This window comes from Pavona decussata, unplaced genomic scaffold (assembly GCF_977016875.1).
Source record: "Pavona decussata unplaced genomic scaffold, jaPavDecu1.1 SCAFFOLD_253, whole genome shotgun sequence".
Classification (NCBI taxonomy): Eukaryota; Metazoa; Cnidaria; class Anthozoa; order Scleractinia; family Agariciidae; genus Pavona; species Pavona decussata.
In genome coordinates, this window is record NW_028145656.1 from 800,465 (window position 1) to 828,459 (window position 27,995).

The window sequence follows — 27,995 nt, forward strand, 5'->3', positions numbered from 1 at the left end:
GTTGTTTATTATGCTCTACAAGGTGGATCTTACTTCAGTGAGTACTAATGAAAATCTTAATTCTCCTCCCCATACCAACACTTGCCAAACAGTTAGGGTAACGAGAATAATGAAACTCATCAGGGAATAGTCTTGATAAATGACTACAATATCATAACAAACACAGAGAGACATACATGCAGTTTGTACAGAGTATTATTGAAATATACCACGGCTGCCACTATTTAAAGAGTCCTCTTGAATACTTGTTTTTACATAACCTAAATATTTACATAATTTTGAATGGTTTGTACACACAGTTAACAGCAGTCACATTGGTTAAACAGGCTAAAAGTGTCTATCCTGACTTAAAAATACATAAAAAAGGAATGATGTATTTTGAAACACTCCCATTTGATAAAAGGGATCATGAGCAGCGAGAATGTTGATGCCATTCTCTGAACTAACTTGTGATAATTTCAACTGATTTCATTTGCTTATATCTTGGTTGAACCACAATCCAGGTGCTGAATTCTTGTAAGAACAGCTTACAAGTTCAGAAAGAGAAACGAAAATCCACCTGCATGTGTTCACGTTCTCCATAAAACTCTGAATTTGGTCATTTCATGTTGTTCTGTAGAAGATAGCCTGAGTTTTGGTGGTGGAACTGCCATAAGTGGTATAAGCCATGACAATGAGCATTGTAGGCCTTCAATTCACCTATTCCCCATTGACCTTGTGGTTTCACTCCTCCTTCGCCCAACTTTTGCCTATGCCCAATATCCCGCCAAGTGCGCAGGCTACATCCTTGAACACCCAGGCGCAGAGAGTTCGGTCAGGAGGAAGTCAAAATGGATAAAGATGCTCATTCTTGTAAACTTAACCATTTCGACTTTGCCTGACTCAACCATCTGCCTCTGGGTCTCCGAGGATATACAGGCTATGCAGAGGACGACAAGAAAACATGCCAAAGTGTATAACACACATGCAGAGTCAGCGTTTTCCTTATGAAAACTATTAATTTTTGATGTTATCATTGCCATCGTCATCACAGCTTAAGATCCCTATATTTCTTAAGTGGCTAAAATCAGGAGACAATGCATTCTGTGTATAAAAGTGTTTGAAGTTAGGATCAAAAGAAATCTAAACATAAAACTCGCTCATTGTTTGGGTTAAGTTATTTTCAATAGCTGAGCTTGAACATTAACTGTCCTGATAAGTTTGCTGGGGTTTTGTCCAGCTTGATTACCAAATGATTTGATTCATGATGTGATTCCATATTTCACTTGAGTACTATTTCTTTTATAGCTCATTAGTTTTCATTATCAATAACTTAGTTTCTGTTATCCAAAGTCAAAGTCTAACACAAACTTATCATTATAATCTTTCAAATTCATAATATAAAAATTAAAAATAAGAGTTGAGTGATTCATCCCAGTCCAGGCATCAAATAAGCAAGATTATCCAGCACCTCAGCCTGTCGGAAAAAAAAAAAAAAAAAAAAAAGAAAGAAAGAAAAAAATCATAAGTATTATTATTCCACTATTACGTCATTTCACCAAATAAGGGCAACATAACGCCCAAAATACAAGACTGTAATAGACTGTAGTGTCCAAATTTGACCGGTTTATGAGAGAACAAATATGGGCAAAGACATTTCACTGGCTTTCTGTGTTGTTTACGTCATTCGCATCTGCTATATACTGATGGACAGACAATGCGGGAACACTCTTTCCAGAAAAGAGAAGCCAAAAAATAACAAAATATTTTTGTAGTGGAATAATAAATCTCTTATTCAATGGTTTTATATATAATACGGGTGGACATTTTGCTCATTGCTTGTATTTCTCCTCACCCCTCCGGGGCTCAGAAAAATACTACGCAACTCGCAAAATATCCACGCGTATTATATGTAAAAGCATAGAATAAGATATATTTATTTTTATTGATATTGTACCAAGACTCTCATTTGTCACCTGTTTCACACTCTTATCGGCCATCAGCTTTTTCAGGACAAGGCCAAATTACCCTTTTTTAAAAATGCTTGGTGGTCGCTCAACAGGGGTAAAAACAATAGGATAACCCTCACCAGGACGGCCAAAAGGTGACCGCGGCTGCTTAATAGAGGTGGCCGTCTAACAGGGGTTTTATCAACAGTATTAAACTAACAATAGTTTTGGAAAATATTTGATAATTGGCCACTTCATTGGGGGTGGGGGGTGGCGGTTAAATAGGGGTTCAACTGTATCATTGTAAAACAAATTATTGTATCTTACAGTCAATCTTTCTAGCATTACAGTCAATCCGCATCACGCATAACCAGTATTTTTGAAATTTGAACAGAGTTTTGAAATTTACACGTCAGTTTTAAACATCGCCAACAAGATTTCAGAGTTCCCATAGCAATTCCCCAAGTTTATTGATGGTATAAAGCTATGAACTTTTCTTCACATAATTTGCAGCATTAAGATTTCCAGAGAAATGTTCAACATTCCATTCAAATGTCAGACATTACAAAGAGGAATTCGAATGTTCATTTCATTCTGGGAAATACTGGTCACGTGTGACGTGGATTGACTGTAAATACGAAGTCACTTTAAAGTCGTTCAAATCACCTGAGTCTTTCTGGAACAGCCATTTATTTCTGGCACTTGTGCTGTGAGAAACAGCAATGGTGATATAGCACACAGAGCTGAGTCTAATAACACTGACAAGCTGCCGTGGACTTCACCAGGGTCCTTGAATAAGAAAACAACAACAGGCTTAAAACTGGTTTAAAAATAAAATGTTATTTTCAGGCAAAGTTTGAATACTGCACTGAAAACTTTTCACTAAGACAAACACATGGAACCCATAATTCCTTGATTAGTTGTGATGATTGTTTACAATCTAATATCATGGGTGGCAAATTCCTCCTTAATTCTGGCGTGAAATTTCAGCGTTAATCTATAATTTCACATGTGAAATTACAAAATTGCTATGGCAACGTTTCCTATATCTCAGTGCCAAGATGACGTGCACGTTTAAAGATGTTACGGATGAAAGAAGTTATGGCATTAAAAGACTCTGCAGAAAACCTTAATACGCGAAAGAGCACAATTTTTAACTGGGTGAGGGTTTTGAGAACTGATGTAATGAAAATGGCCTTGAGGAAAACTCCTGAGACGGTTCGTCCTGAGCAGTTGGATAAAGTACACAAAAGTTTTTTTTCCTGCGTGTGTAAACAAAACGGAACTGACCGCAATTATGAGTGTAACTTGTCACTCATGATATTAAAAGGTAATCAAATGGTATACTAATACAACACTATGCCAGATAGGATACATAATTTATTTTAAGACAAAGTGTTAAAAATATGTATATGTAGTCTTGAACCAATATTGTATCAATGGAATCTGATGTGAAAGTGTACTGATTAGTGATAGATCAATAGGCTGAGCCATGTTATTCACACCACCCTTCCCCCTCACAGACTATCCTTTCACCTGTACCCTAAGGTAGGCTCCAATAATTTATTGTACCAAGAGATAACCCGAGGAGTTGTAAGTGTGCCGCTAGATCAATAGGCTCAGCCTTGTTTTTCACACCACCCTTCCCCCCCACAGTCTATGGTTTACCTCTCACCTGTACCCTAAGGCAGGCTCCAATAATTTATTGTACCAAGAGATACCCCAAGGAGCTGTAAGTGTGCCACTAGATCAATAGGCTCAGCCTTGTTATTCACACCATCCTACCCCCTCAGAGGCTTTGGTTTATCTCTCACCTGTACCCTGAGGCAGGCTCCAATTCTACCAAGAGATTCCCCAAGGAGTTGTAAGTGTGCCGCTACATCAATAGGTTCAGCATGACTTTTATGCGTGGATGAGTCTGCTTTGGGGCTCATTATTCCAAGTGCTTTCTTGACTTCCTCTGCTTTCCTCCTCCAGCGCTGGAAAATCATGAAAATAACACAAAAAATCCTTTAACTGTCATTTGGCTTTGGCGTAGGTGGCTTCACAAGAACTACAGCCGATCACAAACCAAAGATCTGCCATTCTTGTTGAGGCTTTGAGGGTTAGGTGCAATTTAACCCTTTAAGCCCTTACAGTGATCAGCATTAAATTTCTCCTTATAATATCAATGCTTATTCTACCCCTGAGGTCATGAGAATTAAGGATATGAACATCTAAGGTGAATTTTTCTTGATATTATTATAACAATCTCCCCAGTACTTTTATAAGGAGAGTATGGGGACAAGAGAGGAGAATTTTGTCTTTGATATTAGGGGTTAAAGTACAGTTGCATGTCTTCAATTTTTAAGTTTGACTCAAGTGGTGTTTGTCAGGGGGTCTGTCCCTCCTCATTTTCGTTCCCCTTGCCCTCTCCTTCATGTCTCTCGCAGAGCCTGAAACAGGCTATTGTCAGGTGTAAATATTAATATACATTGGGCCCTTCAAACCACCTTGTAATTTTGGGGACCAAGAACATACCTCCTTTTCTACTTCTCCAAGATTGTTCCAAGCAGTGCCCACTTTCTTACTGATTTCAGTGAATTCTGTGAAACAAGAAATTTTGACTTCAATGTCGTTTATCATAAAAGGAAAATGGAAATATAATGCAATTCAATAGTATTAAACAATACATCCAATGCAAAATTTGCAATACAACACAATTTATAATACAGTGATATCCAATACAATACAATGCAACACAACACAATACAGCGACAATACAGTGGCAATAGAATACAACATGATACAATGCAATATAACAATTTGTCTTTATTGTAAAGTTAAGTCCCTTTCCCTTTATGACTCCACGCCCCTCTTATCCTTCTGCCAAAAGTACTGCACTTACCTAATCCTGGGTTTTCTTCGACAACTTTCTTACGGTACTGCTTGCAAAACAGCAAATACGACGTCACAACTTTAGGCTTCTGAAGATGCAGACCAAAAAGAATTAAATCAGAACTGAAAGTCTCAGGGCTGAAGGGTGAAAGGGATGATTTTGTCCTGGATTTCACAACTCAAATGAAAGCTACTGAAAGCTTCCTGTTGTGCTGTTAATTGTGCCACAACTTTACGAGGTGGATCTATTGTTTGAGCCAGTGGATGAAATCCTAAAGTCTGACCATTCAAATGAAAGCTTTTAGACCTTTCTCACTCGGCGGCCATGTTGCGTCTCGGGGGAATAAAAAGCTTTGTTTTTGCACGGCTAGCCTTGCCCAGACACGAATTCAGTGCGAGGCTCGCCGTGCAAAAACAAAGCTTTTTATTCTCCTGAGACTCAACATGGCCGCCGAGTAACAAAGGTCTATTGAATAGCATTTTTTGTTTGGTAAGTGTTTAATATTATGCTCTGTTACAGTGAACCTCGATTTAACGAATTCGCTGGGGACTGGCCAAATTTGTTCGTTAAATCGAGGGTTCGTTATATCGAAAACCTCAATATAACGAACTTGAGGGGAGACGACCAAAATGTTCGTTATATCGAGGTCATAGTTAATGATTGATTTTCAACACAGGTGACTTCTGTCACGAAATTCAATGCAATTTTCGTCACCCAGAAGTGCCGCGATTTGAGATGCAATTCATTACGCATGGTGGCTTTCAGTAGCAATTATTTTCACTTTTGAGCAGACGCGCAGCTTATGTTTACAAAAAAACGACACTTTCAGAGTGTTGATCTGTTCAGCGTTTATCTTCTGTCGCGTGTTGACATTGTAATTATTCGTTATATCCAGGTAGATTTTACATTTGGGCTTCCGGATTATGTTCGTTATATCGAGGAATTCGTTATATCGAGGTTCGCTATATCGAGGTTCTATTCCATACATTTTACTGTAACTTTGGCCGGAACATAGAATATCGTTTGTTATATCGAGGACTTCGTTAAATCGAGGTTCCACTGTAATAGGCTCCGACATTTGAGCCTATGGAAGACATTCTGACTAAAGTCTGACCATCAAAATGAAAGCTATCAAGCAGAACTTTTCTACTGCACTATTTGTCTTCCACTATACAAGGCACAGTCACATAACTTGTCCAAAAACTTTTGGTATTGAAAGAGAACTTTACTAAATTATGTTTCAAACATACCGATGGAGACTTGCTGGTCTTTGCTGGGGTTGTAGCTCCCTTCCCCTTTTTACTTGATGTTGAAGGAGCTGACGTTTTCTTCTGATCACCTGCTTTAGCTTCTGAAGTTGACGGCTGCGAACTTTTCTTTTCACCAGATTTGCTGCTTGAAGGAAGCTTGTCCTTTCTGATCACTAGTTTGACACGCTCACCACCAGACTGCGATGAAGGCAAATCTGCCGGTGCCTTTGATTTCTTTTTCTTCTTAACACTTTCTTTGGAGTGTTTTGCTGACTCTTCTTCATTGTTTCCCTTGGATGGTTGTGGTGACCTTGCTTCATCGCTCACCTTGCGGTCACGTTCTACACTTTGCACCACTCTGGGACTGTCTGCAGCCATTTCAAGATCAATGTTCTGAGAAGAAAGACCTTTAAACTTGATAGAAATCTTCTTCTTCTTCTTCTTTGTTTCTGTGCTTTGATTTCCATCGGAGTCTGCAACATTCTTGGGTAATTTAGATGCAGTTTTCTTGTGTTGCGACTTCTTTGGAGAGCTTCCCTCATAATCTCCCGAAGAATGCTTGTGTTTGTGATGGTGATGATGGTGGTGATGGTGATGTTTCTTGTGTTTTGACTCTTCAGATTGTGGAAGGTGTAATTTCAAAATAATGTGTTCCTGTTCTGTACTTTCAGTAACTAAATGTCTAGAATCTTTCTTTGATTTCTCTACAGCCTTGCCCTTACCATGAGCAGTTTTTTGCTCAATATTTTTGCTTAGCTTTCCTTTTCTGTTACCCTTTGAGGTACCATTACTTGCATCAGCAGCCTTTTCTAAGCTATCACCAACTCCCTTGGCAAGGTCGCTTAAGGAAAATGAATCTTGGTTATTCCCTACACTTTCTTGTTTTATTGCCACGGCACTTCTACTCCCTGACGGACTTTGCTTCCCAGATGATTCAAACACTTGTTTCTTTCTACTCAAGCTCTTAGATTTGGTTGCCTTTGGTATCACAGTGGTTTCACAATGAGAAACATCCTCTGGTTCTATTTTCACCTTAACATTAGCCACAGTTAACTCAGATACATGAGTTTGTTCAGAGGAAGCAACCTTCCTTTTCACAGGTTTACCTTTGCGTTTATTTGGCCTACCTTGGTAGTCGTCGGCTTCTGTGCCAGTGGAGCGCTTTCTCCCTGGGGTAAATTTAGAGGAACTTGGAGTCTTGGCATCACCATTTTCTAAATCTCCTGACTTACTGTTACGTCTGGGCGTTTCTAATTTTTCCACTTTCACTGACACAGGAAAGCCATCTGGCTTATTATTGTCAAAGTTTGGAGCCTGTGTCATTTCCTCCTTAGACGATCTTTGCTTACTACTAAGCTGTTTACCGCTGCTACTTGTTCGTCTCTTGGCTTCTTTATTCGCATCTTTTCTTTTTCCTTGCTCAGTTGAACTCTCTGGTTGATATTTTTCATCCTCCCAAACTTTGTCAGCAATATTACTCTCATCTTGAACCTCACTAGTTGTTTCATCGCCTTCGAGAAGCGCAAAAGTTCTCTTTGGCATATGCCCACGTGATGATATTCTAACTTTAGGTGATGGTTCCTCGGAATTTGTCGGAGTATTTCTTGACAGATACTGCTGAGTGTCTTCCTCTGTTGCTGAATGTTGTCTCTTGCCAACTTGAAGTTTTGGTGTCCTTGCTTTAGAAGATGTCTGCTCTGGAGTAGCCTGTTGAACTTTCATGGTGTCATCGTCCTCAAGCAAAGGGAAACTTTTCTTTGGTATGTGGGCCCTGGATGATGATCTTACTTTGGATGAGGAAAATTCTACAGGCTCACTTTCAACTTCTGGGGAGCTAGGCATCTCTGTTTTTATCTTAACCATTCCTTCACCTTCAAGCAGAGAAAAGACCCTTTTGGGAACAGGGGTCCTTGAAGAAGACCGGACGTTAGGTGAGGCCTCATCTGAGGGCTCTCTTTTGATCCTTACATATGAAGGACTTTTTTCTTTTGGGGTCTTGGGCATGACACTGGTAACTTTGGGTGTCGCATCTCCAGCAATAACTTCAGATTTTCGCCTTGCAGAATTAATTTTTTTATCGCGATTGCTTTGTCCAGTCTTACTTGTCGTTTGTTCTACACTATAAAACTCATTACTTGTTTGTTTTACCACATCTGTTTCTTTTACGAGTTCTTTCAGATAATCTTTATAACTCCGCCTCGTTTCCCTTTTGTGGCCCTCGTCATAAGTAGCACCAACGCTTTTTTGCTGTTTCCTCGAGATCGAAGCCTCGTCGTTTGGAGTAATCCGCTGCAAGTTTGTCTGAAGCAAGGAAGATTCCACTGGTTGAATCAAACCAGAATCACCTGGGTTTGATGCCTCAGGAGTTCTACCGATAACGAAAGTTTCTTCATCATCAAACACTTTCGGTTTTGGAGTCCTTGATGACCTTCTTACCGCAGATTCACTTTCATCCAAAGAAGTATTTTGTGGACTTTCACAACGCTCAGCTCCAATGTTGTGTGATTTCGATCTCTTCTTTTGCGGGGCAACTGAAGGAGAAAAGTCATCATCCCCACCTGCTTCTCTTCTACGTTTACTTGCCTTCCGATACGACATTTGATCAATTCACTTCGCCCGAGCAAAATTTAACAAAACACACAAAGAGAACGCGATGCCATTACAATTCAACCCGCCATTTTCTTTTGCAATGCCGATTGAGAGGAGTCTAAGTTCTAGTTAGTTTCAGTCCCTCTCGTCCATCCATCATGGCGGCGTTTTGAATTGCCTGTTGTTTCTTTGGGCTTATTCTACGTTTTTTTGCTCGTTCGTTGTCACTGAATTAGAAAGCTGGCTCTTCCGCAGGTGCAACAATGAGTTCTACAGATATAAAAGGTAAGTAATTTTTTTCTTTTCCTTAGAAATTAGCTCGTGAAAGTAGAAAACTGTATTCTGATTTTTTGGCTAAACTAATAACACAGGGCCACTTTTCCACCATTGTATAAGCTTATTTAAGCTTAAGTGGCTCGGCGGCTCGCCAGTCAAATAGAACCAGTATTATTCAAGTGGCTCGGCAGCTCGCCAGTCGACTGACGAGCCGTCGAGCTACTGAATTATGAGCCTTACTCGTTCTTAAACTCTGAGATGCAGGTTGGCGTAAATAAGCTTTCATTAGCCCAGACACGAAGAAACCAAAGCCGTTTTACATTGCACGGTTCCCATTGCACTGTGGGGCATTTGACTAGCTTGTTTGTCCTGACCGTAGGTAGCCTCCCATGCAATCTGTCCTCCCCTTTTGTTGGGGAGGAAAGATTGCATGACTAGCCAAAAGGGTGTCTGCGAGGGACTGTCTGCGAGGGACGCCTGACCGTGGGGCATTTGCCAGATTATTTTCAAAAAAAGCTAATGCCCAGGGGTCAGTCCAGGTGTTTTTTTTTTTTTTTGGGGGGGGGGGGGGAAGATTGGAGGTGGGGATACTAATGGAAGGTTCAAGACAAACTACATTGTCTGTCTCAGATAAATCATATTTGGCATTGTTGCTCCAGTGCCCATTCTGTGGATCTACCATCTCATTTTTGTTTTCCTTTAATGCAGTTTATTGGTGAACTTATAATATTGAAAACAAATGACAGTGTTATTCCTCGGAAGGGGGGGGGGGGGGTTCCAAATAATAGTGATGGGGGTGATTGTTGTACCTTTTAGGGGTTAAAATTCATGGTTTGGTACCCCCTTAGGGTGCAACAATCTAAACTGACCTCTGTCAGAGGTATGGTGGTACCTTTTAGGGTATTGAGCCGAAAAATATGACAAGAAGTAAACAGACAGTCAAGTGATTTGGTACCTCTTGTTCCTTTTAGGGGTTCCTTTTCAAAATTTCCGACAATTACCCCTGTTACTTTTATATGGGAGTCCTCCTCCAAATACCCTGGGGTAACCTAATGCTGAATCCCTTTGCCCAGGCTGGGGAGGGGGGATGGGGATTGCTGGAATTGACCAATGCATTAGCATTTAGCTGATGATTGGCTCAAAAGCTTGAATTCACCATCTTTCAAACTCATCACCAATAGATGAGCTTGGGAACTAGTGCCTTACAGGTTGGCAGGAGGCCTGAGCACTTCAGGCATATCAGGGAGGTATCCATAGCAACCCTGCAAGCAGGAACCACCCCTGCATGCATGCAGCCGCCAACTGGCACTGAAAGGAATTCAGTGAAAAATACCAATACCAATACCAAAACCCAAGAGGCTGGGAACAAGAATCCACAAAGATTTGCTTTCATGCAACTTAGGCAGCCTGAGATCCACAACGATCAGCTCCAAAAATGCAAGCATGCAATGCAACGTAAGTCACAAAACAAGCAGGGAGTCCCTGAGATCAGATACGCTTAAGGGGGAGACCGCTTATTGCATTGCCTTGAATTTAACTTTGCCTAAATTACATTTAGCCACATTATAAACTGAGCTATAAAAAGAACATTTTAGATTGTGTTTGACTTTTTACCACCAGACTTAATAGGAAGACTCACAAACCAGAACACAGAAAGTCAGAGAACAGGCTGCAAGAAATGTGGTTACAGTAAGTTTAGTTACAGAAAATAGCTGTTAGTAGTAATCTTGAGGGCTGAACTGCGGGATATCTTCTCGCTAAAAAAAGAAAAAAAAGACAAGGAACATTTCCTATTTAATACTTGTGGCTCTGTGGCTTCTTAGATTTTGTCCTCAATGTGTATCAAGCATTGCTAGATACAACAATGTGCCATTTGAAGTGTCAAACTATTTGACACTGTAGTGCTAATTGAGGACACTATAAATCCGTGAAATAAATACAAAAACTGAACATAACATTTTATTAAAAATCCCAACTGTTGGGAGGCAAACCAGTTGGCTATTTACATGGCCTTAGATTTGAGGGTTAACATGAAACAAATTTGAGTGGTCAAAGCAGAACTTGAACCCAAGACATCTGGATAACAAGTCCAGCACCCTTAAACCACTTGGCCATGCCACTTCCCATCACAGTAATGCTTCTACTCACTGCATAATGTGTACAGAAATTCCCCTGCACCAGCTCTAACGAGACTTCTAGACTGCTAGAATGGATACAGACTTTACGTTTTAGTCTCTGCACTAAGGTTGATTTCAGTGCCCTCTTTAGCTTGACTGATTGTCATTTTAAACATCAGGTGGTCACCTGACATTTCAGTGTCGCAACTTTGTTCGTGTCGACCCCAAGAAAGACGTAGTTGTTGATGTCAGTAGCACTTCTAGCGAGGATGAAAGTGACAAAGAAGTCAGCGTGAGCTCCACCTCAACACCTTCCTCATCAGACTCTGATAGTAAAGCAAGAAAAACAAAGACAAGGAAAAGGAAAACAGTGAAAGAAAGGCAAAGATCCTCCAGGTATCTAAATCTTTTCTAAATGTAATTTTATTTTGAAACATGTACATGTAGATTTTATGATCGTCACTCAATATTGTTGTTCCTTTAATATTCAGGAGGTCTCAATCACTAGAAAGGACACTAAAGGAACGAGACGTACCAAGGCAGAGGGCCGCTTCATACTCTCCACCTACCTCAAAAACGTAAGTTGCTTGGTATTCTGGCAGAATCTTTTAATGTCATGAAATTGTGTCATTATTGACGATCAGATTTGAGCAACATTATGAAACGTTTCTTTTTTATTTTGCAGTTCAAAGAGGCGTCATTCACCATCAACAGATGAAAGTGCTCAGAGTAAGGATTTTTCAAGTTTAGGTCTTTTTCAGTGTTATGGTAGACTTGCTTTGAAGTCGAGCTTAGCGAGCGACTTTGAGAAAGTCTAAGTGTTATGGATAACTACATGTAACTGTTCTCATTGTGTAATATTGAATAGGAGTGTATTCTGCATTTTTGACCAAGAAATTGTAAAAAGACTCCAAACATGCCCAGTTTCTAAATGCAATAATTATAGTTTTTCTTTTCTAAACAATCCTTTTAACTATTTATGGCCATAAATATATATTTGTTGGGTTTGTTGCTCTGATGTGCAAACTTAAATTGAAAATTTAGCATTGAACTGAATGAAAAAAAAAAGTATAGGATGATCATAAATGTATACAAAAACTGGGCAACTCTGATGTAATTTAATATATAACTTGCTTTTATGTAAAAGAGGAATGAAATAGTCATCATTCTTGGTATTCAGTATTCACCATTCTAAAACTCATCATTAAATCATGTCATTTCACACACTGGACATCTGGTGGATTGGTCGTTTACTTCAAAGTTTGCACATTTTATGAAAATACAGTTTACTGTTAGATCTGATGGCCAGCTGTTTTCATGAAGGAAAAGTTGGCTGCCATATATTAACCCTTTAACCTCTAATATCAAAGAACAAATTCTCCTATCTTGTCCCCATATTTTTCTTTTTAACATCCTGGGGAGAAGTTGGTAAAATATCAAGAAAATTACATCCTTAATTCTCATTATCTCAGGGTTCGAATAAGCATTGATATTAAAAAGGAGAAATTTGATGCTGATCATTGTTAGGGCTTAAAAGGGTTAATAATCTCCAAAAACACCTTTCAGGTGATGATGACTCAGATGATAACAGACAAAAGAAGAAGAAGTCAAGGAAACACAAGTAAGCACACAACAACACCAATCAACAATGAAAATTTCTTGCTGAAAATGTCTAAATGGGAAATTAAAAATTTAAAATAAGGGAACAGTGATACTAAGCCGCAATCAAATGGGCTAAATTAAGATACACACACAGGCTACTTACAGTATGCAGTTCACTTGAACAATAATTACGACTTACAAAGTGCAATATTTGATTAATTTTATAGGAAAGAACATTCCAAACGTAAACGTCACAGCAAAAAACACAAACATGGAGAAAAAAGGAAAAGAAAAAAGAAGAAAAGCAGAAGGGATGACTCTTCTTCGGAAGAGGACTAACGGCACATGGCAAACTTTGCTTAATTTATTGTCGATTGCAAGGAGCGTGTCTTAAGAAGGTCAGAAACATTCAGTTGCCGTTAGTATTTAGCTTTTGACAGAAAGTTGCAAGGGCTCCTGAAAGTTGTATAGGTTGACTAGTGTGGTACAATTTTCAGAATTCAGAATGAGAGCAATCCACCACAAAAATGACCTCTCACATTCCTTTACTAAAACCTGAGTAGAAGTCATCCAACCCTGCATTTTTAGTGAAGGGTTTACCCTCAGAGGTCATGGGTTCAAATCCTGTTCAAACCTGAATTTTTTTCAGGCTTTCTTTGTATTGTGATGGTCTCTCATTCACCTTATTTTAGTCTAGAATTTACTATTAATAATGAAAACAAAATAAAACATAACAAAAAAAAAAAAAAAAAAAAGGAAGAAAGAAAGGAAGAAAAAAGAAAAACCACGTCAAAAGGTGACATCATAGGCTCCTTTCAAAATATTAAAATCAACTTGATATTGAATTCCAGAGGACACAAACAACAGACATGAATAAACATAATTCGGTTTCCTTTGTTTTGTGTCCTTTAAGCCTTGTTATCAAGCTGAATTTTGATATAATTATCGAAAGAAGCCTATTGATAATGTCATAGCATTGATAGTGGAAAAAGCCAAAGGCAGGAATTGTTGTACCTAGATAAGATAACAGCCCAGAATTCTAACTAATGGACAAGTCCACCAGACACAATAGAAAATCCAGCAAAATTGATTTTAATTTTCTTGAGACAACCACCAGTTGTCTTGAACATAATCTAACTTTCATTTTGACTTATCCAAACTATTGAGTCTGGAGAAGCAAACTGAAAATATTGATAAATACAGTTGTGAGTGAACCAAGTAAATTTTTAGGTTTCACTGTAATTTATAACACCTACCAAGTCACAAAATTAACAATTAAAAATACATACATTAGACATATTCCACAGTCTCAAGTTTGTCAAGTGATAAATATATACCGACAAAATGTAGCCCTTTTTTCTACCTATTTTTTAAACCCTTATATAGAAACTGCATGTGAAAATAAAGATGAAACAGCTTTTAAATAATGTTTTATATCAAAATATCACTGTCTCCTTAGTGGTAATAATTCAAAAATATTGACATCAAGGTTTGCAACTTGACCTGTGAAATAATATATTGAATTGTACTGATTTATGCCTGACCACCGATAACGTGGTGTTTTTGGCCATTACTCTAAACAAGTCTAATTTTGCCCATAGAGTATATAACTGTTACTGATTGCCTTTTCAAGATCTCACATTGGATGTAACAAGCACAATTGCTCATCAAAAACTGCTGGGTCCAGTTGTTTGAAAGCCGATTAATGCTAATCCCTGATAAGTTAACCAAGGTTTTTATCTCTCTCGTTATGATCATTTATTTGCCTTATTAAAAAGAAATCATTCAATTTACAATAATGGCGAGGAGACCTCAAGAAACCACCAGGCTTATAAGAGAGGCCACCTCGACTATCAGCAATGCTGATTTTAAACTAAAGGCAAAGAAAAGTTTAAGTCAAAACTGAAGAGAAAAAGTCTTTTGGAAAAATGCTTATTGATTAGTAATTAAACTCGAAGCAAACTTCACATTAACCCACGACTAGCTTAATCGGGCTTTGAACAACTCAGCCCTGGAGAACAGGCTAAATGTCCAGTAAATCATTGCCATATAACTCCACTCAGGTTTTTTCTTCCTTTTGGAGAAGTTAAAATACCATAACAACAGACTCGTCAGTTCATAATATTTGTCATTGTTGATATTCCCCCATAAATAAGGACCCTGTTTCTTGAATTGAAATTATGAATGTATATATCAATAAAATGATGCCTTAACATCCATGTGGAGCCTTAATAATTGATTGTCATGATCCAAGTTAATATCAAACATTGTTTGATTGATCACCAAACATTTGTTGTTTAAATATGCATAATTTTGTATCTGTTGATGTTAAGCCCTGGTTGAGAGAGTCGGGGGGGGGGGGGGGTGGATGACTCTTTTTTTAAAAAAAAAATTTTTATAACAATCTCCTTCATGAGACCAGAAAATGGGTCACCCAAGAACAAATTTATCCCTGCACACTGGGTGACTTAAAGACCTGCACCTTTCAAAAGTTCTTTTTTCATTTGACCCTTATAACTTGCAGCTGCATTGTTTTTTAGGGTTGGGAACATTGTTCTGTTTGTTCTTTTGTCCTCTTGATCTTGACCAACCATGTAAGATGTTGCTAATGGTGCGGGTTGCACCAATTTATTTCCCTTTCAAGTGTATCGATATACTGGATGTATTCTGGTCATTAATTCGAAAGTCAAATTCCCCTGGGTGGGGATGGAAAGATTTAGATCAAATGCCCCACACCTTCCCCCCTCCCCTCTCATAGGCTTAACACTGAAAACAACGTACATGTAAGCTCAGTTTCATTTAACTTAGTAACAACTTAATTTAGTGCAAACTTATGCCCTGACAAACATTCAAAGTTTAGTGGCAAATCATGCTGTGTTTCGTATCCACTCATGTAATGTTTTCAGGCCATGTGTTCACACGTAGATCCCCTGGCAGTATTATATTCTTAAAACCGCCTTGTATTTCCTAAACATTGCAAGTCCTAGTTGTTACAAAGACTGTTATCTCAAGTCCATCATCATCGAGGCTGGATTTTCCAAGTATGATTTCCACAGATTTGAGAATCGAGCCATTGTTGCACCCTCTATGACCCTGTGATCGGCTGACCAGCTCACATTGACGACGTGTGCCTTGTATATGTTATCATCCTTATCAAACTTGGGGACTTGCTGTAAAAAGCAATAAGCCATTGTGTTTTAAAAGTTGTGCAAGTAAACTTAGTCTGGTTTTATAATTTTATTGACTTTCCATTTTTAGAATTTTAAGGTACTTTTATTGTAAAGCGTTAAAGGGCTATAGGGTGGCCAATGTCAGGTTGACGTGCCAAATTTCACTTGTTTGGCAACTAAACTCTTTTTTGAGGCACACCTATCTTAGGCAGACAGATTGGAACTGGTACTTAGGGTGTCCACCTTAGATAGAGCAAATGTTTTCAGACTTCTTTTAAGGTTTCATAGTGTGGGAACAAAATTCATTGAAGAGCTTTCACTAGAGGTCTGAGTGAGAAAATCTCTTTGTTGAATTTGCTTTTTTGCAATTTATTTCTTTTACAACTGTCAGCAAGAGGTACAAACCTGTATTCTTCCAATAGCACCAATGGCTACCTCAGGTGGCATTATTACTGGTTTGGCGTATGTTCCTCCAATCTGCATAGAAACCACATTTCATTACTTATAGTGTAACTTAGTTTAATTTCAGAAAAAATAAACTTTGCTATCCTAAACATTCAAAGGAACTGTAAATTTTGTTAGCAGAGAATCAAGGTAATGAGGCTGGGGTGAAATTCCATATACATTCTAGAGGATTTTTTTTTTGGAATAACAAACTAGGCCATTTTCATGTTTACTTAAGAGAACTTTCCACAGCAAGACAAACAACAATTTGAGTTGTTTATTGAAAATGTTTCTAACATTATTAATATTAACTAGTCTGTATACAACATGAGATTTGGGGAGCTAATTTGTTGAATGAATACATTTGGATTCTAAGGGCAAATAAACAGAGCCCTTCAAATAAAAAAACAGTTCAGCAATTATTTGCCTGCCTACTGTTTCCAGCTTTAAATCTGAAGTATTACTTACAGATCCAATGTTCGACAATGAGAAGGTCCCTCCCGTCAGGTCTTCTGGACTTAATTTCCCACTAAGTCCCAGTTCATGCAATCTGTTAAGTTCCATGGCAATATCAAATATTGACTTGTTCTGGACATTTTTCACATTAGGTACTAGTAAGCCTTGTTGTGTATCCATGGCAACACCAATGTTGTGAGAGCCCTAACAACACAAACAGAAATCTTCAGTTCAACATATATTGATTTCGCACTGTCAAGCTTTTTAAGGAATGAGAGAAGCGATTACTTTGTTACTTAACCCTTTGAGCCTTGGCAGTGATCAGCATCAAATTCTCCTGGTAATATTAAATTATGCTTATTCAACTCCTGAGGTCATGAGAATTAAGGATATGATCACCCAAGGTGAATTTTGTTGATAGTTAAATTATATCTTCTCCACTGTACTTTTATAAGAAAAGTATGGAGACAAGATAGGAGAATTGGTTCTTTGATAATAGGGGTTATAGGGTTAAGGAAATTTATTACAATATAAATAGACTGAAAAGTTTTTATTAGTACATATATACAAAGAAATAACTTTTAATCAATAATGGTAAGAATAATCGTATTGTTGTCAGGAGACTACAAAAAGCCCCAAAATGACATGATTACGTACTAGATGCACCTCTGTACAACAGTCGTGCTGTCAGTTAATTTTAATAGTTATCAAACAAAATAGGTCTTCCTCCAGTGTAAAACAGTGTAGTATAAAACACTGATGTATTGGAATGCAGTGTATTCTTCCAAAAGGGCATTTCTCGGTTATTTTTGGGGTTTACTGACAACCCAAGCCTGCTTTCCATTTCTCATAACTGGCCCACCAGACCAGTTGGTCCGTAAACAGACTGAACCAATTTGATGGACTGATTCTTTGAATTCTTCACGAAGGCACACTCTGAGAGTAATGTGCGCCATTTTGAAGCAATTCAAAAAAATGGTATAAAAACTATGGTTCAAATAAATTGATGCATTCCCTTTGCGAAATGATTGAACTGGCTGGCCAGTTCCAACAAATGGAAAGCAAAGATATGCTTTTGATGGCAAAGTTTAAAAGTTTCCCGGCAAAGATTTATCAATTGAGTAAAATCATACAGTGTCATGTACTTGACTATTCAAAGACGAAATCTTAAGTTATGTTATCCATGTGAAGGAATGTTGAATGAAAGTTAAGGGTACAGCATCTTTGTCACACAACTGACCTTGTAGGTAAGAGTCTCGCATTCTGGATCAACTGAACTGTTTAGTATTGGAAAGTGTAAGAGGGCCATGGAAGCTGCCTTTATAAACATTGGCATAAATGACAGCTTCACGCCTCTGGACAGGAATGATTCTTTACTGTGGTTTCTTAGTCTGAAAATTCAAAGGAATCAATAGTCACTCTACAGCTACACAGTAATGAGAATGTCTCTCACTCATCAACTGGCAAAATGAATCATTAAAAATAAAAGGCATTTTCACAGATCCTTCTTTCACAAGGAGCCATAGTGATTAATATTGAAGGATTCCAGTAAAAGAGGTGTACACCACTTTTTTGGTGAATTTTTTTGCAGGACCTTGCTAATTCTTTACAAAGTTTGTGCACTTGTTTTGACATGAATATTGTTCTTCGATGTTTTTCTCTGTTTATTTTGCTTTTTTTTTTTTAGAAAAATGGAGCCAACAATCAAGTTGATGCAACAAAAACAAAAGTTAAAAAAATCACAGAATGACATTCTTCATGCCAAAACAAGTCAGTGTGTAAATAAAAAAACAAAAACAAGAAAAAGCAATATACACCCCTTCAATTTATATTCATAAATACTAGCATTAAATTTTATCTTGAAAATCAGTTTTATTACTCATTGATGTTACCAAACAACATGCAGGTAGTTTCTCAATTTGACATCTATGGATATTCTCACAAAACATAAGCAAATTACCTTACAAGCTCGTTTAGAATGATTTCATCCTTGTAACCAAAATGAGGGATAGCAAGGGAAGCTGTCATTGCTTTAACCATTGCTTTCCTTATTCCCTTGATTGGTTCTGTTCTGTCCTCAAGCATAACCTCAGGGCGTCTGATTGGGGTGGGTGGGACAGTAGGAGCTGCTCCTACATCCACTGTGGGGGGAGGTGCTGTGGAGATATTGATATCCCAAGAAGTGTTAGAATACTGAGGTGACTATTTACAGTAGTAAGGATTCATATAAATGTAGGTAAGCTTGATGACTGCAAAGGTCACTGATGAAACAGGAATAACGTTTTTTTTGTAATAGCTGCAGTAACAAGGACACACTTCACCAGTCCCTCAAAATAACTTTAGCCAGAATAATGTCTCCTTGCTAAATCCGACAGGTTTTTACTATTATTCTCCAAAATTAACAGTGTGCTGTTAATGCCACTGTTCTGGGTTGGGTTGTTCGAAAGCCGATTAACGCTAATCCACAATTAGAACTTAGAAGTTAATCGGCGCTTTCATCGTGCTATTTAAAAAGGTTTTAAAGCCTAATTTCGAGCTAAAGGTAAAGAAAAGACTAATTTAAAACAAAGGGCTAAAAATCTTTTAGAAGAATCTTTGTTGATTAGCAATTAAATTGGAGTCAAAGTTTGCATTAACCCAGGATTAGATTAATTGGGCTTTGAACAACTGGGCACTGTATAACAGTTAACTTTCAAATACAAAACCTGCAGTAAGCAGAACAACTAAAGGCAAATGCGACTCTGAACCTTGCACATTGTATTTTATAGTTAGACAGTGTTTGAGGCTAAGTCATTGGGCAAAGCTGTACTTTACAAAGCAAGGCATAGCAAGAGAGCAACCTTGACCTGAATGATGGGTATTTGCTAGTTGAACCACTGAGAAAATGTAAACTATTGTAAGTTGTGACTAGACAGTTGCAAAATGTTACTAACAATTTTATTACAGTAAAAGAACCGTAAATTTAAACACCAACAATGAAGTAAGGTGCAGTTATTGTCTACCAAACATTAAGGTTCCATGGGCCAGGAAGGTTCGTCTGTCATTGACTGTGTTTTACATTTTTCTCTGCAAAACGTTTTTGAGATGCAACAGCACTGTCTAATACCACAAAAATATTGCACATCACAAAACATTCAATTTTAGTACCTGCAGCAACAGTTTTCATTCCGTCAATGTAACGCATGATGTCTTCTTTGAGTATTCTACCATCTCTCCCTGTTCCTGGGACATCAGTTAGCACGATCTGAAAAAAAAACATAAAAAACGTTCAAACTTGCCCATAATCAAAGCAGTGGATAAAACATTGAAGCAACATTTCCCAAAGGAATTCAAGGCGACATGCAAAAACTCAGGTCAATCTGAGCTGAAACAACAAAAAAGTGATGTGACAAGTCATTTAGGTTGATTTTGCTCTCAGCCCTTCAATTATCCTTAGTTAATCGTAGACATAAAGCAGTAAGTAACGTGAATCGATATCTTAAATCTGGGAACTGACTCTCCTTACATTGTGATCCATGGCAATCTTGCGTACTGCTGGTGTTGCAAGCACCTTGCCGCTGCCACTTCTTTGATGCTGTTGTGCTGTCTGAGGGGGTGGGGGTGGAGAACCCACTGATTGTGATGCTGATGACTGTGGGGTAGGAGGTGGAGGAGGAAGAGGTTCTTCTATGGCATGTGTTGGTTTGGGCTTTTGTTGCGCAGCCATGACATCTTCGGCAGGACTTGGACCAGCATCAACATCTGCAAAACCATGATACGATGAAATTATAGCAAGAGCTTTTGACAAACCTTCAGACAAGGTTATGGAATGAAAAGCAAACGTGTTGCTCTGACCAATCACAGCAGATACCAACAAGGGTTTATGGTCAAACAACCCCAACAGATGAGACATACTGTAACCCCCCCTAACGGAAGACACGATGCCACCAAAGTCAGTTAAGCAGAGAATGAAGAATTTAGAGGTTTAGTTGTTTTGTTCGTTGTAACATATTTGTTTACTTACTCGAAGCTTGAAGCTTTAATAGAAAGCGTGCTTGTAACTTCTCACTTTTAGAATGAGGAATATACATGTATATCTTGATTGTCTCTAGGGGCGTTATGTCTTCGAATGAAGGGGCACTTTGTCAGGGGCGTTTAACTTGGGGGTGCTTTGATGGTTACCCTAACAAGCCAAGAAACTGTTGGATTTCGAAAAAAATATGCACTTTGCACCAACCATGGCAAAACATGAGTGACAAAGACACAAATAATTTCATTTTACATACATCAGGCCCCAGTTGTTCAAAGGCTGGATAACTTTATCCAGTGGATAAAGTCACTATCCGACAGTTTCAATCTGTGCAAAGATTTCAGTATTTCCTTGTGCACAAGCGAATATTCACAAACTAAGCACAGCTTAATTAGGGAGTGTACAAAAACCTTGGACAACATTTAACGTGAAGTATATTTTAGACGCTGAAGAGTGCCTTATTCAGCGGATAAAGTTATCCGGCCTTTGAACAACTGGGGCCTGACTAAATATTATTAGTTGATAATAAGGAGCTGTCAACCATCATCACACTAACACCAATAATATTACTGCCCATGTTTCATTGATAACTGCTTCATTTCTAATTATCTGTCAAGGCTGTTGCCTAAGAAAAATTTCAAAGAGCCCACAAGGCCAAAAGCCGTGAAGTTAGGAGCCCAACAAGTGAAGTGTTAGGTGCAGTGTACTGCTGCAAAAAATTCTAGGTGGCCAGAGCATTTTCTTGGGTGCCCCAGGCTATCGGGCTCCTGTTTGGCAGCAGCCTTGCCTGTATTCCACCTGGGTTCTCCTAGATGCAAACGTAGCTATGAATAGTTTTCTTTGTTATTATGACACGCACCCATCTATATACCTATACTTTGGCAAAATTGTTAGGGCATGGAATCTCCAACTTTTAAACTGAGAAACTTACAATATGTATTGGAATGAATGATGTACTAAAGTAATATAAGCAGATGAGTTCAGTAGATAAGATTCTTCAAGAAAAAATCTGAGACAGCTCTGTGCACAGACACCAAGATGGAGCACGTTTCCAAACATTACATTTAGAGATAAATTCAGAAATCAGGACAGCTCTGACTAGATTGCTGAAGTCATGAGAGGGTAATCATTTTGCATGATTTAAACTTACTGCTTTCTGCCTGAGAAGATATTTCTATGTCCACAAGGGGCTGCCCAACTTTAGCAATGTCATCCACTTCATAATATATTTTCCGGATGGTTCCATCAAAGCGACTTGTTATGGTCACTGAAGCCTAACATTCACAAACAGAATGAAGTCAGTTTTATAACAGAAGAATAGTTTCACAAACTATGTGTCTAAACCTGTGGAATTTTATAAGTCCTTGAAGGAAGTTTACTTACGTTTTATCTTAACTTTTTATTGTCCACTGTTGTTTTCTTTGATTTTAGTCATTTTGGGTTGTCAACTTATTTGGGTGCCCCAAGTTCGGCCATGTTGCTTTGGCGTTCAGAGATGAGTTCTTGACGTTCAAACAAATTCTCCTACATAGCACCATTAAAAATATATGACAACAGTGTAGGGAAAATGTATGCTTTGTTGGTTAATTATCATTAGTGTTTTGCTTGTGTACCTTATCACTCTGCACCTCACAAATGCTGTCAAACTGACTGACGTGGTCTCCTGGCTTCACAAACCTGAACACAAAATGCAAAAAAAAAAAAAAACAATTTAAAAAATGACTTCTAGAGCTATATTTTATTAATCATGGTTCTAAAACAAAAAACTACAGTAACTATGGGAGGAGTATGGATATTTTCTGAAACTAAACAATGTTTTCCTCAACTAAATACAGTAAACTAAAGTTTCCTACCATTCTTTGATTGACACTTCAGCAATTCCCTCCCCAATGTCGGACAAGTTGAATGGCATAACTTCTCCATTCATACCTTAACAAAAAAAGGAAAAAAAGAGAAAGTAAGTAACATTTATCACTCTATTAACACACCAAAAATAATAAATATTAAAAGGCTGAGGGCATTTTGGTCTTATGCCATATTCTAGACTGATGTCTTGTTTTGTTCAAAAGTTTCTGAAGTTTTGCATGTGGCATTCAATTTATTCAGGGAATACTACTATTTTTTTTTTCATTAATTAATTAATTTATTATTATCATTATCATTATCATTATTATTATTATTGCTGGTTTGTGCTTTAAGATTTTTAGAACAAGGAAACAAAAATATGGAGACGGGGAAAGAAAGAAAAGAAAGAAGTAGAACAACAGATGCCTTGGAGTGAAACAAAAGAACAACAAAAAAAAAAAGACAGTGATGTTCATTGATTGTGTTGAAGGCCGCATAATTTCAAAAAAATGCAGGCACTTTTGAGTGAAATGAAAAATTAACCTAGAAAATTTGACAGTTACATTGTATTTTCTCAGCTCTTCAATTCTGACTAGGGTTAATCCTGTTATGATTCATGCAGAAAGTTGTCCATATCCCAGAGAATAATTTGACTGGTCTGACCTCAGTCCTCTGTCCATACAAACACATTTTAATCAATTTAAGAACTTCCATTCAGAGGATGTTGTTTTTAAAATGTCTCACATACACTTGCAGTAAAAGCAATTAACAGAAAGCACAGCGAGATACAGACAGAAAAAAAAATCATAAATATAGCACGGGTTCCTCGGTTTTTTAATATTTACTTTCCACACCCCCGACACACCCCCAAGACACCTTCACCGGAAGTTCGCAAAAAATCTGTTAGTGAAAGAAAGTTGTAAAAAAGACCGATAAAGGAACAAAATCACGAGCGAAACGGTACAAAAACTATGAATAAATTGCGGCCGAGATCGATATCATGAAGCTCGGAGATCACAAAAATGTCAGGGTATAAAGGTGTCCAGTAATCTTTAATTGATAGAACTTGACCTTACCTGAGGTTGTTCGGAGGAAGCGCACACTCTGTTTTGGTTTGACCAATTCCTGCAAGGTTTAAAATAAAAAAAGGAGAGGAAAATAGTTAGTGGAAAGAAGATCGAAGTTACTAAAGTGAATCATTAAAAAAATTCTCAATGGCATCCAACCAACCGTACCTTGTTAAATCTTGCATTTTTCATGGCCGCGCAAGAGCATATTGGCCGCCTTGTCGTTAGATTTGTTCGACTCTGGAAAAAAAGGACTCATAATAAAAACCATGATGATGATCCTATTGGTACATGAAAAAGAACTTACTTGTTGGCGAAGAAGCTGAATATTTCCTCTCAAAGTCAAGTTTCGTAACACAGACAGTCTGGACGCCATCTTGAATTTGATCCACGTGGATTGACTTCCACGACTGCGTACAGAAGCGAAGCCGCTGTCCCGTTTATGATGGTTGAAGGCTCAAGAAAAACTCCCCCGCTTTCTCAGAAATGGCCTGGTTACCTGGATATTGCATCATTTCTTCTGGATATTGCAAGATATTGCATCATTTCTTCTGGATATTGCATCATTTCTTCTGCATATTGCATCATTTCTTCTTTTTCTTTCTGCCCACTTTCTTCTGTCAATAATCGTTCGTTATGGTTTTATAGAAGCTTCTGACATAAAATCAAACAGACTACTGGATATACGGGGATACACAGGTCGTAGTAATCGGCGACTTCGATTCCTCACTGAAGACAGCGTGGCTGGTTTAAAAGAGGCATGCTTTATGCTAACGGCGATGTGTTGGGCGACGAAGGGAGGAAAGCTCTGAATTCCTGTGTGAAGGTCAAGATTTATGGAAGACCAGATAACTTAAAGAAATATGTTTGGGATGTAGCTTTGAGGCGATTACAGGAATGTTATGCGGGCGAGTATCCGAAGGGGTACCTTCTGCGTGATAACCGTTCATTTTATGATATCCTGAAGTCCCGGAAAGATGGGACTTCAAAGAAGCACGAGAAACTTTATGACATTATTGATATCCACGATGCACTTGTTGCCTTTGACAACCTTCTTTATGTTGAGAAATACCCAAATTCTGGACCCAGGTATGATGAATGGAAAGAGTTGATTGACAAGAGGAGAGCTGGTGTTGAAAGAGAATGCAAGAAAGCTGCTGATAACCCAGATAAACAATGCCAATATTCCTGGCTTGTTGCGCAGCGCCGGGTGAGGGATTGCTTTGCTGGAAGCTTTGCCGGGGATAAAGGTTTACTCCATGATAACTCGTTGTGGGATCCAGAAGAAGAACTTTTCAGCATTATTGACATTCACGATGCTGTTTTTCACTGGGATGAAGCAAGTTTTTTTAATCATCGGAATTGCTTCCATAAACGCGTTAACGGTAATGATCTGCTGGAATGGTGGAAGAAACACAATTCCCAGAGGGATGACATTGAAAGAGAGTTGAAAGAAGCCAAAGATTGCACCAATGACAAAATGTTGAGAGAATATTCTCGAGCTGAAGCAGAGAAACGAGTAAAGGATTGTTACGACATAAATCCTGCCAGTGAGTCTCACTTTCCTCCAGATGTAGATGTACTTCCAATTAAAAGGGATAGCAGTGGTGAAGTCACCCAAATATATAACATCTTTGACATTGACAAAGCACTTCATCATTTGGATGAGAAAAAAAAAGTACTTCAGAAATATCCAGAAGATGAAGGAGCTGGGTGTGATGAACTGAAGAAGTCAGTTGATGCATGTAGATGTGGAGTAGAAAAGGAATACCTGGAAGCTAAACTTGTGTTACATGAATACTCCAAGAGTGAAGTGGAGCAAAGGGTACGAGGTTGCTTTGTCAGTCCATCGCCATTGGACACCAGGGCAATATTTCCTATTAGAGAAGATGAAGTCAGGAAACCAAAAGACAACCAAACATATGACATTTTTGATATTCACAGAGTGGTTCGGGATTTTGACAAATGTGTCAGGCATGAAACAATGTCCAATGATAATTCAAAGCCCTCTAAACCTTCTGAATTGGAAAAAGGAGCTCAAGCACAAAAGAATGCTGTCTTCAAAGAGTATCAGGAAGCCAAAAAGCAATTAAATAAATATTCATGGAATGAAGCAGAGCATCGAATCAGGGACTGCTTTGCAGGCCCTTTTCCAGGCGACTCGGACATATTCTCCACCAAAGAAGAGAAAGATGGCATCCCAAAGACCCAGCAGACCTATGACATTTTTGAAATTAAAAATGCAATTGATCACTTTGATGTGAAAAAGTTCCGTGATAAACGCCTAGAAGACAAAGATTCTAAGTCGCAATGTAGGAATGAAAGGGCAGATAAAGAGAGAGATGAAATTGAAAAAGAGTATGCTGAAGCTACAAAGAAGATTGAAATTGAGCATGGTTCTGGTTTCATCATTCATGATCACTTTGTAATCACTAATAAGCACGTCATTCAAGATGTACTGAATGATCAAAGTAAGAAAGCTAAAACTGAGATACACAGATACTCGCAAAGTGAGACGGAGCTGAGGGTGAAAGATGTGGTGAATGACACAACTAACGAGAATGATGACACTAAGGAGATTTGTGTTTCTAATGCAGTCATTGGAGAGCTCCCATGTGAGGTCATCCACTATGATGCAGGTAAAGATTTGGCCTTGCTTTACTGCAAAGAGCTTAACTTGAGAGAAAAAGGAGTTTGCCCATTGCAGTTGTCAAACCACTCCTTGTTACCAGGGATGCAAATTCTTGCGTTTGGTTTTCCCATTAGTCACACAGAAGACACAGCCCTCTTTGTGACTGGGCATGTTTCTGGTTCCAAGAGAACTTTGTCAGGTCACACATTCGCTGTACTGAATTGCTCGCTAAATTCTGGTAATTCTGGGGGCCCAATACTGTGTTGGAACAAAGGTCAATTAAATGTGGTAGGAGTCGCAACACAAAAGCACTTCAAAAAGATTTTAACATCAGAAGAGATGGAAAAAATTGAAAAAATACGGAAATCTTTGCAAACTAGTACCATCCCCAGTGTTCCAGATGATGTCCTAAAGTGGGCGACATATGAACGAGGGTCTTATGCTACTAGACCTGATCCTTGCCAGACATCAATGTTTTTGCTGACATTAAAACTGTATGATGCCCTGCAAACACATTCACAGTTTAATTTAAGTAACGCATTACCTGGTGGTTACGTTGTTGAGTTCATCAAAGAATGTCTTGGTAAATACAATGGGGAGGGTAAAGAAAAGTTGGCCGAGGTAGTCATTACGTTTTAATCAGTGATTAGCGTTTAATGGCTTTCAAACAACCAGGCCTAGGTCTGTAGTCTGTGTAGCTGACAGTAATGTCTGCATGCAAATTTAAGTTTTCACAGTGGAGCCTTTTTCCCATTCCGTTATTGGCTTTGCTGCTCGTTCGCTGACAAAGCTGAAATCTGACAAAGTTTTTCATTCAAGTTTATACTAGCTCACAGAAGGGAAAAAAAGTTTGTATTTTCTTAACAGTAATGAAACAATGTTTCATTCCCTTCTTGGCGTTGCTGCTCATTGGCATGTTTCCTGCCAGTTACGCAGGCTAGTATATAGTAGATCAGTAGCTATGACAAGTGTCGTATCAAGCTCTAAATTGGGCTTTTTCCTTAAAGAGTCTGAGGGTAAATCCTGACTTTTTCACATTTGAGATGAAAGCTTTTTGGACAGAACATTCACATTGTATTGTTCTTTGTACAAAAATTGCTCTAAGATTTTAGTCCAGTGGCAAACGTAAATTAGTATGTGTTTACAATTTTTTAGGCAGGAATTCCTAGTTATTCATCCCCCTTAATTTTTTAAGTAGCCTGCATAGCTGGCGGTTTTGGTGGGGGGAAAGCCGGGCCAAAATGTGTGGTGCAGCTGCGGGGGAAATGGGGAGAGAACCGTGACAGTCGCGGCGAAGCCGTGTCAACGGGCTGCGAGGAACCGAGAGTTTTCTGGTTGTCCTCGCCCCATTTCCCAGCGGCCTGGCCAATCGTTTTGGCCCTCGTACCCGGCTTTCCGGTGAGCCCACGCAGGCTATTTTTTAAGCAGTGATGTTATGATATTGTTTGAGACTGTACATTTGTTAGGGATACTTCAGAGGCTAGATGTTGTAAATTACAGTTCACTTGATAGAAAAAACGTCCTGTGCAAAGTGTGAATAATGGAACCTGATGGAATAATGGGGTTACCTAACTAATAATGAATATATTATTAACATTCACATCTTTTATTTTTTCTGTTTTTTGTCTTGCTGTCCACAAGAAATATGCAAAAAAGTCTAGCCCAAAAAACTGCATGTGCTTTTATTTTTTGTTAAGAAGATAGGTTACCTCTCTTTCCCAGATTTCTTTGA

At 38.4% G+C, this 27,995-nt stretch overlaps 4 protein-coding genes and 1 long non-coding RNA gene across 6 annotated transcripts in view; 2 read left to right on the plus strand and 3 right to left on the minus strand.

Annotated features, from left to right (window-relative positions):
- Nucleotides 1–177: 177 nt before the first annotated feature.
- On the minus strand, nt 178–8,748 carry LOC146456927 (uncharacterized). The gene is made up of 6 exons (XM_085092516.1): nt 6,057–8,748; nt 4,816–4,894; nt 4,449–4,513; nt 3,743–3,907; nt 2,595–2,717; nt 178–1,456 (listed from the first exon to the last, which is right to left on the minus strand). Exons 1-6 carry the CDS (start codon nt 8,652–8,654, stop codon nt 1,409–1,411), a joined length of 3,078 nt encoding a protein of 1,025 aa, XP_084948642.1. The 5' UTR covers nt 8,655–8,748; the 3' UTR covers nt 178–1,408.
- Nucleotides 8,749–8,781: 33 nt separating this feature from the next.
- Nucleotides 8,782–14,859, plus strand: LOC146456928 (uncharacterized). The gene is made up of 7 exons (XM_085092549.1): nt 8,782–8,930; nt 10,542–10,610; nt 11,218–11,434; nt 11,530–11,616; nt 11,724–11,767; nt 12,605–12,659; nt 12,868–14,859. Exons 1-7 carry the CDS (start codon nt 8,909–8,911, stop codon nt 12,977–12,979), a joined length of 606 nt encoding a protein of 201 aa, XP_084948675.1. The 5' UTR covers nt 8,782–8,908; the 3' UTR covers nt 12,980–14,859.
- Nucleotides 13,717–24,108, minus strand: LOC146456929 (lipoamide acyltransferase component of branched-chain alpha-keto acid dehydrogenase complex, mitochondrial-like). Its single transcript, XM_085092534.1, has 13 exons — nt 23,939–24,108; nt 23,800–23,871; nt 23,641–23,689; nt 22,573–22,648; nt 22,333–22,396; nt 21,870–21,993; nt 20,216–20,451; nt 19,858–19,954; nt 18,671–18,866; nt 17,951–18,101; nt 16,723–16,914; nt 16,216–16,287; nt 13,717–15,810 (listed from the first exon to the last, which is right to left on the minus strand). Exons 1-13 carry the CDS (start codon nt 24,005–24,007, stop codon nt 15,643–15,645), a joined length of 1,566 nt encoding a protein of 521 aa, XP_084948660.1. The 5' UTR covers nt 24,008–24,108; the 3' UTR covers nt 13,717–15,642.
- Nucleotides 13,717–27,995, minus strand: part of LOC146456930 (uncharacterized) — a 57,900-nt gene continuing 43,621 nt past the window's right edge. The window contains exon 2 of the long non-coding RNA XR_014858687.1: nt 13,717–14,317. This is a non-coding gene — a long non-coding RNA (uncharacterized LOC146456930). The remainder of the gene's footprint in view (nt 14,318–27,995) is intronic.
- Nucleotides 24,190–27,995, plus strand: part of LOC146456931 (uncharacterized) — a 79,636-nt gene continuing 75,830 nt past the window's right edge. Inside the window, exons 1-2 of one of the 2 annotated variants that reach the window (XM_085092524.1) lie at nt 24,190–25,525; nt 25,637–27,967. In XM_085092524.1, the coding sequence (XP_084948650.1) occupies nt 24,392–25,525; nt 25,637–26,902 (2,400 nt within the window). In that variant the 5' untranslated portion in view covers nt 24,190–24,391 and the 3' untranslated portion in view covers nt 26,903–27,967. Of the gene's footprint in view, nt 27,968–27,995 lie in introns of both variants that reach the window. The other variant, XM_085092523.1, reaches the window with a different exon arrangement.

Excerpts from the sequence above, each read along its gene's own strand:
- LOC146456927 (XM_085092516.1), bottom strand. The coding sequence starts at position 8,654 with ATGTCGTATCGGAAGGCAAGTAAACGTAGAAGAGAAGCAGGTGGGGAT. Across the intron at positions 4,895-6,056 it reads AGACCAGCAAGTCTCCATCG|AAGCCTAAAGTTGTGACGTC; the intron begins GTATGTTTGAAA and ends CTGCATCTTCAG. Across the intron at positions 3,908-4,448 it reads TTGGAGAAGTAGAAAAGGAG|CGCTGGAGGAGGAAAGCAGA; the intron begins GTATGTTCTTGG and ends ATGATTTTCCAG.
- LOC146456928 (XM_085092549.1), top strand. The coding sequence starts at position 8,909 with ATGAGTTCTACAGATATAAAAG. Across the intron at positions 11,617-11,723 it reads TCTCCACCTACCTCAAAAAC|TTCAAAGAGGCGTCATTCAC; the intron begins GTAAGTTGCTTG and ends TTTATTTTGCAG. Across the intron at positions 11,768-12,604 it reads AACAGATGAAAGTGCTCAGA|GTGATGATGACTCAGATGAT; the intron begins GTAAGGATTTTT and ends AACACCTTTCAG.
- LOC146456929 (XM_085092534.1), bottom strand. The coding sequence starts at position 24,007 with ATGGCGTCCAGACTGTCTGTGTTACGAAACTTGACTTTGAGAGGAAAT. Across the intron at positions 18,867-19,857 it reads AATGAAAACTGTTGCTGCAG|CACCTCCCCCCACAGTGGAT; the intron begins GTACTAAAATTG and ends ATATCTCCACAG. Across the intron at positions 16,288-16,722 it reads CATTGTCGAACATTGGATCT|ATTGGAGGAACATACGCCAA; the intron begins GTAAGTAATACT and ends GTTTCTATGCAG.